This window comes from Plasmopara halstedii (genome assembly GCF_900000015.1).
Source record: "Plasmopara halstedii genome assembly, contig: Scaffold_110, whole genome shotgun sequence".
In the NCBI taxonomy this organism is placed as follows: domain Eukaryota; phylum Oomycota; class Peronosporomycetes; order Peronosporales; family Peronosporaceae; genus Plasmopara; species Plasmopara halstedii.
The window spans coordinates 1482878-1491928 of record NW_020187031.1 but is presented as its reverse complement, the minus strand read 5'-3'; the positions used below and the strand labels follow the sequence as shown (position 1 = coordinate 1491928).

At 49.9% G+C, this 9051-nt stretch overlaps 1 protein-coding gene across 1 annotated transcript; it reads left to right on the top strand.

The window, feature by feature from the left end:
- Positions 1-7317: 7317 nt before the first annotated feature.
- PHALS_00311 (Retrotransposon gag domain) lies at positions 7318-8070 on the top strand (the record flags this gene model as incomplete). The annotated part of the gene is made up of 1 exon (XM_024730303.1): positions 7318-8070. One exon carries the CDS (start codon positions 7318-7320, stop codon positions 8068-8070), a length of 753 nt encoding a protein of 250 aa, XP_024572358.1.
- Positions 8071-9051: the final 981 nt, after the last annotated feature.

The following is a 9051-nucleotide window of genomic DNA, read 5'->3' as shown; positions in this document are numbered from 1 at the left end:
TGACAGCCCTTGGGGCATCACCAGCCACTCCCAGAGCATGCCGCTCAGAGTGCTCACCGCTGTTTTGGTGGGGCTTTGATGAGTCATAAACCCACCTCTGCTCGAAAGTAGAGGCGCTACGGGACCGGGACGGTCAATGTGCTGGATATCGGAATATCCGAGTTGTCGAACACCAAAGGTAATGTGGACACGATTTCCAAGCGTAGATCGCGCGCTGAACGTGGAGCGGCGCGGAACCCACTGAGTATTTCTCAAGTATCTGATCAGTCGCCGCATGCCATGCGTGGCATGGTTGGTCAAGTTTCAAGGTTTCGAGGGCAGGGCCCCAATGATGCACGTAATCCACTGAGCATTGCTTACGTTTTGAAGCAGTCACTGCATGTCACGAGCGGCTTGGTCGGATCTGGTCAGAGTGATGCACGTGAAGTGGCACATAATCCACTGGACAAAGACTGCGAAACTAGCATCTCTTTGTCCAATGTTGTCAATAACATCAGACCACCGGTGGAGCAGGAAGTGTGGACAATGAACGACGCAGAATGTGTATCCACACTGGTCTCACCGAGATGTAAAATCTCTGTTAGGAAGCGTGAGCAACGCCATATGCTAGCTGCAAGACGCCGAGCTGCCACCCTGACCCAGGGTAGACGATAACGCATAGCTATACACCTTCGTTAACGGTACGATGGGGGGGGGAGACGGTGACATCACCCTTAAGGTTATTCTCGCGGTGGATGCTCTTCTTGAGCCGGACAAGATGTTCCACGAAGAGGTCGGCAGTGCCTTGAAGACAGGCGACTTAGCCAAAGTGGTCATTATACGACCGGAAGAGGAGATCAATTCCTCGTCGCTTCTGGATGAAGCTGTTCTGACTGACATTAAAAGGGTGCAGAGCGCAAGAAGTGAATCCTCGATCTTGAAGAATCCCTTGCATCCGCACAGACGCTGATTCCTAGGAAGGATGTTTATCAACATGATTAGATGTACAAAGTACAGTGCAAACGGCTTGTTCGATGGGTATTAACGATTGCTGATGATAGCGAGTAAATTTCCCGCTGACAACAGTGAGTACTTCGAGTGGCATGCCCCGGTAGTGGCTGGTGATGCCCTTAGTGCTGTCAAATGCACCAGCAGCATTTAATCGTCTTGTGACGCAGTTGTTCAGGTTCCACCAGGCGTATGCACAAACATACTTCGACGGCATCTTCGTCCACAGTCGTGCGGAGCACGGAAAGGTGGATATAGAGAACCGCATCGTCTATTTGAGAGCGGTGCTCGACGAATAAACTGTATTATAACGCAGACAAGTACATCTCCGGCGCCGAAAAATTCTCTTTTCAGGGTGCTTTATCAGGAAGCGTGGCCTTCGATAAGATTCCGTTAAAGTTATGGTCATTGTGGACTGGCCGGTTCCAAAGAGCCATAAGGACTTGTGCAAGTGGCTTGGCCACGCCAACTACTTGCACAAGTACCGCGAGAATTATGCAGAAATGGCTCGGCCATTGATGGATCTATTTTAGAAGGATGCGGAATGGTGCTGGGACACTGAGCATCGTCATGCTTTTGACGGGTTCAAAGACAGCCTTTTTCATGCGCCAATACTGGCCGCAATTATCCTTTCAAAGATGACACTTCGGACTTTGCCATCGGCTGTACACCACTGCAAGCAGACGCTGAGGGGCGAGATCAAGGATGCAGGGATGAACTACCCAGTCTGCGACAAGGAAATACTTGCGATGAAGTATACACTTGTCATGTCCAGGGTTTACCTGCTCGGATCCAAGCCGCTTGTGATCTACATAGAGCATGCGTCTCGACGCACCGCGATACAATTCATCTCACCTCTCGCGGAGGATGACCAGGTGGCTCTCGTTCTATGCAGAATATAACCTTGCGGTCAAGTATAAGTCAGGGAAGCAGAATGCTTTTGCTGATGTGTTGTCACACAGACCGGATTCTGAGCTTGCTCAAGTCATGACGGTGACGTCGTCAGTGACGGATTTGATCCGCGCCGTAGTTGTGATAATATGTGCGTAGCGCTGCTGCGGGCTCGCGGAAGCAAGGAGTTTAAAAACATGGACAAAAATTGTCGTCGCGACTGCGCCCACGGTTACAGCAATATTCAACAAATAACGGATTACTGTATCATAGCAACGACTCGACGAATAAGCCAAGAATTGTGGTTCTTCACGATGAGGATTTGAAGTAAAGTATCCTCTATGAGGATCACGCTGGCCAGTTTATTGGTACCCTTCGAATGTTGGTATTCCATTGGTATGGACTTCGTAATTGGCATGCCGAAGGACTCGACAGACAACACGGGTTCATTGGTTTTTGTGGGCCGTTTGAGCAAGATGGCTCATCTTGCGGCAGTGCCGGACACCATCGACGGTGTGGGTACAACGACGCTGTTTATGGATCGTGTCTTTTGACAACATGGACTCTCGGAGTCAATTAGAGACCCGCGCTTCTACAATTTGCAGGGTGCTCGGCACCAAGTTGATTACGTCAGCAGCGGACCATCCACAAACCGATGATCAAACTGAGCGCGTGGATTGCGTCGTCGAGGTCGTTTTTCGCAGATTCTGCGCTGAGACTTCGAGGCACTGTAGCACCATGCTGCCACTCTTACAGTTCGCTCTGAGCAATACAGTGCATTCGTTTACTGGCTACATGCAGTTTTACGTGAACGGGCTCGTTTATCCTCTTGTCCCGCTGACACCGCCATCCCATGGCTCAGAGCTTGGCTGAGTTGAAATAGCCGAATGGCTAGTTGATGTCAACGTCCGTAAAATGGTCGAAGACTTCCTCTCTACCAGACTGAGCGTCCTACGACGCGTTCTCGATGCGATAGCTAATACATGCAGAAAGAATCTGCGAATGAAAGCAGCAATAGAAATGTGGAAAACTTTGAGGTCGGAGACCTGGTTTTATAAAATGCTAAAACCCTTCCTTCACATGCAGTCTTTGCTATCTTTAACACAATGCTCTGTCCACGGTATACTGAACCTTTTCAGATCGTGGCCAAGAAAGACTTGGCGTATACGTTAAACCTTCCGAGAAGGATACACACCCACCCAGGTTTTTTGTGGCCGTACCAGGATCCAGCGCAAGTGAGCGCGAAAGCGTTGACGCCGGGACGGCGTCAACGGTACTCGGCCACCCAGAAGCTAAACCAGCAGCTGTTTTTGAGCACGGAGTGCAACGATCTCCAGCTCCAGTGGCGCCAGGCGCACCACCGTCTCACGAACTGACGCCTTCGTCTGCTCGACAGCTAGAAGCCGCGCCAACAGAATGCGATAGCTCTCAACGTGAGACTTTCGGTGCACAAAGTTCTCCAAATTCTCGAGGTCTTCCGCACAGCGGTATGCGACCCCAGCATGGTGCCCAGCGAAGTCCCGATGGCGATGGGCCTTGTCCTCAAGAGCTCAAAGAGCATCATTAATCATCGGCTGGGAATCGACCAAGTCGTAATCGTCCACTGCCAACTCTTCTCGGCGAGAACGGTGGTGTCCACTATCACATAAAACGTCATGTGGATTGACGTCGTCAAACCCAGTATACTGTAAATTGGCGGGGATACCCCGACTTCGAGAACTCGTGGGAGTTTAAAGTGCCACTTCGGCAAGACTGCCCAGACGTCGTGGACACTCATGATCAGGGGGGATCATTTCTTTTCGCGTCGTCGCACGCCCCGCGCTTCTTGGAAATAGCTAGGGAAGCTGAAGTGCCCTGAGCCAAGCTTTAGCTATGGCCCCGAGCTGCTGTGGTTGCAGAACCATCCGTGTGAGAGACCACATGCTTGTGGGGGCGTAAGGAATAAACAAATATGGCAAAGGACGACAATACATTGGAAGTCGGCGACGCGCCATGAGTTACTCAAGCCGATAATGGCTCCCCACACGTGCATCCACATTCCTGTGACTCAACAATAAATTGTGCGACGAGGGAAGTTTCTGGTGTCGCGGCACCCATCGCTCAAAGTGCTCTTTGTCATCTGCAGCGCTTTTGCCAGGGGTGAGCACCACAGGAATCGTTCGCTTTGCAGTACAAAAGCGCCTCCTCTTTGAGCTCGAAGTTGAGTGCGGCACGTATCCACCAGGATTTCTGGAGGAACCAAGACGCGAACTTGGAGAGTTTTTCGTTTGTCAAGCTCAGCTTATGTAGTGGCTAGGGGCCCGACCACGTAGTCGCCCAACGATCGAGTGACCTGCTTCCTCGCTTCTGTAGCGGGATCCGCCGAGCGAAAGCTGTATTCCACACGAGGGTCAAGGACCGACAGAGGATGCGCGCGCATGAGACCCGCCATGTGGCTGCTGCTTTTGTGCCTTGTCGAGGTGATTGGTATGACACCACTTCCCCCGGAAGTCGAGAGTTTGAGAACGAACACGACGTCCGCAAGGATATAGCAGGGCTCACAACGCGTCGCTGGGGCATTTCGTCCTCTTCTTCGCATCCTAGGAATGAAGTGTTCGACTCGTTGTCGACTTCTCTCAAATCGTCACGCGATAATCTATCACCCGTGGCGGGCGCGATGCGTGGTACTCGGTCACCGAGAGATTGGGCTGCGCTTCCTTGAGGCCTCAGACGGGCTGCCCGGAGTAGCACCGCCTGCAGCAGACGAGAAAGGGTTCTTCCGGCGGACGTTCTCGGGGCCAGCGAGACTGGGTGTTCTCCGTGTCCTCGGCACAGGGTTCATTGAGCAGATTTTTGTGACGAAGCTCCTTGTGACATTGTGTGTCTTAAACACGCGAGCCTCGTTCGATGCGACATTTGAACGTGAACTGTAGGTGTTCACAATCTTGGTGGGGAAGAGTGTAACGGGATTTCACGTGCTCCGGTATGACAGGTGTGGACCACACAATGGTATGGCTACACTTAACAACACGTCAGTAAGTAGCTGGAACAGCTAGTAGATATACATTTAATGAGGTTTTTCTATATCGATAAGAAACCCTATAGATTTAGATAAGGCGTTTTTGCCGCAAATAAAATACAGTTTACATTTTAATTAGCCTTAGAATAAGGTTGTAGTTACTCTTGGAGTAAGCGCGATCTGCTACATCCGTACTGGTTCTAAGTACAGAGCGAAGGTCACCGAACTTAACCGGGCTTCCTCTAAGCGAAACAGTTACGACGGCCGGCTGCATTAAAGCTGTTTTACATTGAACGATGTAAGAGCGCAACTGCCATCATATTCAGCTGACTCGGTTTCGACGATACCCCAAATGTTATCTTGTTAGGAAGAAGAATTGATTTGGTCAATCTCTCTCGAAGATGTACAACGACACAGGCTCTATTCCGATCGCGACTGAATTAGAGCCACGTAGATGTACCTCGAACCTGGCGAGAGCATCATTGACTGCAAGAACCTCTTTGTAATTACCAGGGTCGTTCTTCTTTGTCATTACTGGCCGAAGAAACTGGTGGGTGATTACGCATAAATGCTTATCATGTTCTCCTTTAAATACCGCACAGTATACGAAGCGTCAAAGGCGTTTTAAAATCGCGATCTGTGTTTTCAATAAACCAGAATCGAGTATAAATATATCTATCTTCTACAGTTGTAAAATAGCTCTTATTGCCAACCCCATCACCATTCGATATCATTTTATATGGGCTAAAGTGAGGCTGTGTCATGCTAAAATAGCTGGAATGTACTCATGCAATGGTTTAGCAAAAGCAAAGTCGAGTTTTTCATACTGTTGCACAGCAGCATTGGTCTATCGGTAGTGGCCTTCATCTTGCCCAGAAACCATGCTTTCGGATGGTTAATTTCAGAAAGGAGGTCCCGTCAGCGCCAAATATATATACTATCGAACTGCTTATTTAAGCGCCTATATTCAAGTACGGTTTGCAAGTGTTTCATGTGATTCTCCCCATCGGATTGGCTCGTGCTTTCACGAGCATGGACGAATATACATCGAATTATTTTCGTTTATTGCCTAGAACAGCTGTGACAGCATTTGATTTGGCGTCGCTGGATCGTCAAGATATTACAATGGTATAGACAGCCAATTCTAAAGCATACCGCTAAAAAACCAACCCCAGAAAGGAGGATATCGATGTCTCTCATCATGGCAAATAATGAAACTCATCAACCAGATCAAGTGATGCGAGCAAAGTGCAGCTGACGATGCTGTTTCGCAACACACCTTTGTTTTGAAAATCAGCGTTTGTCTCGTAATTACTCTACCCATTCAAAGCACGCTAAATTCGGCAGTTGCTGTAAGCGTTTCTGAAACAGAAAGTCGGTACCACGAGGAAATTTTCCTGAGTCAATTAATTCCCTTTTTGCCTCGCATGGAAGAAAGTTTCAAATGCATACTGTTTTGTGGAAAGTGTAATTGCCGTGCGGTTTAATATTTGAATCTAGAGTACATTCCCCCTATCCTCACATGTCACTACTTCTTGACATTACTTCAGGAGGACCGACTAAAGATAACAGCGATACGTAATGACATCCTTCACAATCGGTGCTTTGTAGTCGTCTTCAGTGAGAGTTTTATTCGCGACGAATAATGAGCTAAGGTATTCCTACGGTATAAACGTATGAACTTGATGACTTGTCCATCTTGCGATTACTTTCACAAACCCCTAAGGGAAGTTCCTTCGGTCTATTAAGAGATTTATATCGAATGCGGTGAAGGGGTCTCCAGCCCCTAAGTTTAGTCCATTCATTCTGTACACGTAATCTGGTAACAGGGTGTGTGTGTCATACGAGATGGGCATGGGGTGACTGCACCCAAATAAGAACACGGTCCGTGGCTGGGTAGCCAGTAGTTATGCATGTATTTAGATTTTAATAATTTTTATATTGAGGTAATCTATACATCTAAAATTAGGCGGCTTTGCCGCAGATAAAAAAAGTCACTTTTTGAGTTAAACGGAAGAGTTAATTTGCCTAGGGTTAAGGCAATAATTACTCTTGGAGTAAGCGGATTGCGATCCGCTAAACTCGTACTTGTATTAAGTATAGAACGAAAGATCGGTTACTTAAATTACGCTTCCTCAAAAGCGCAAAGCTACGGCAGCGTCGCTGCACTTGGTAGGATTTGTAGTTAATCTACACCTGAGTCGTTTAGACTGATCCTTTGTGAGGATGGAACAATTTTCCTCTTTGCCCCAGGGCATACAGGACGGACTTAACAAGCGGATGTCTTTGCTTGGCCCTGAGGGCGTGCAACACCTCGCGGCGCAAGGTTTCGAGGCAATCGTTGCGCGTCTAGAGGCGTTTTCAAATTACAGGAACGCGCTGCTAGAGCACCTACAGCAGAAAATGTCTGCATCATTTGTGTTTTGACGTCACCGTCAGTGATGGATGATTCTGCCCGCCCTAAGCTGCTCATGGTGAGCGTTAAGGTCTTCGAGGGGATGGATGGGGAGAATCTCCTGCTCTGGATGAGAGAGGTCGAGATGGCCATCGCATTCGCCATGGTTCAAACCGAGAAACAGCGCGTGGTGCTAGCCATCTCAAATCTTGGTGGTCAAGCGCGAGAATGGGCACTGACGTGCGGCACTTCGGTCGAAGCTACGTTTCCCTCCTCGGCGGAGCTGAAATTGCAGCTCTCACGAGTGTTCTCGCCGTCTAATCAGGCATATCGCGTACGATCGCGCTTCCTTGCCGCCCGACAGGGCAAAAAGGAATTGGTGAACTTTGTCCAAGAGATGCGCACTCTCATTGCCAGGATGGCAGCAAATATCCTCCCGGAGGCGGTCACAGTGACCATCTTTATGGAAGGCCTTCGCACTCGCGTGGCTGGAACGGAAGTCTTCCGTGCGCATCCGTCTTTGTTTGAAGGGGTGGTGAATGTGGCATCGAATGCCAAATTCAATTTCAAGTCGGAACGACTTGGTTGGAATGCAAACTCCAACAGCTCGTTGAGCGGTCCTATGCCCATGGATCTCAGCTATGCGTGGACGAGGGAGGAGAGCTCCAAGCTGCCGGGCAGTACGCACTCACACGACGGTGTTTTGTCTGTGCAGACACTTGTCACCTGCGGAACGATTGCCCTTGCGCTGGGCGCGTCAAGGCTCTTCGAACCATCGCATCAATTCCTACCAGTCTGATTCGTCGCGGGGAAACGACACCATCCAGTAGGCGCGGGGCGACCTACTGGGGAAGAACTGATTTCTGTTGAGCCTCAAGGAGGCATAGGTCAACAGGGCCCAGCCCCGAAAAGCTCCGTGCTCTTGAACACGGAACCTGTATGCAAGCCGGGCTTGCTGGTCGTGGAGGCGACCGTAAAGAGCTCCGAGAAGCCATGGAAGATCCTCATCGTTTCTGGGGCGTCGGGAAATTACGATCGACGCTCCACGATGGAAGGAAGTCAGCTGTATGTTGAGGGGCTGAAAGCGCGATTGGGTGACATCGACACTGTTCGCTTAGCGACGGTGACGCATGTCACGGTCCCAAAGGTCTCTGTGGACCTCGGAGTCAAGTTTCTTGACCTTGATAGCGTGAAACGCTGTCTAATCTTAGACTTGGATGCAAGGTATGACCTCATCCTAGGAATGGCATGGTTGAAACACCATGAGCCATGGATTGATTGGAGGTCAAAGACCTTGGGCGCTACGCGCGCGTCTCCTGGTGGAGCTTTGGCGAGTCATGAACTCACCTCTGCAAGGAGACAAAAGCGCTATTGGCGAGAGCACCGGACCGAGACGGTCAACGTGCTACACCTTGGAATGTCTGAGTTGGTAGACACCAACGGTGTATCGGACAGTCGTAGTCGCGGGCTGATCGTGGAGTGGCACGTAACCCACTGAGCGTTGCTCAAGTTTCGGAGCAGTCGCTGCATGTCATGCGTGACATGGTCGACCAAGGGTCGAGGCATCGACGTGATACACGTGAAGTGGCACGTAAACCACTGAGTGTTGCTCGAGTATCGAAGCAGTTGCTGCGTGCCATTGGTGGCGTGGTCGGACAGAGTCCGAGGCATCTTGTGTACGGCCCTTCAATTGCGCATGGAGTGGCACGTTATCCACTGGACAAAGACTGCGGGGTTAGCAGCTCTTCGTCGGGTGTTGTAGCTTACATCGGGGCTCCAG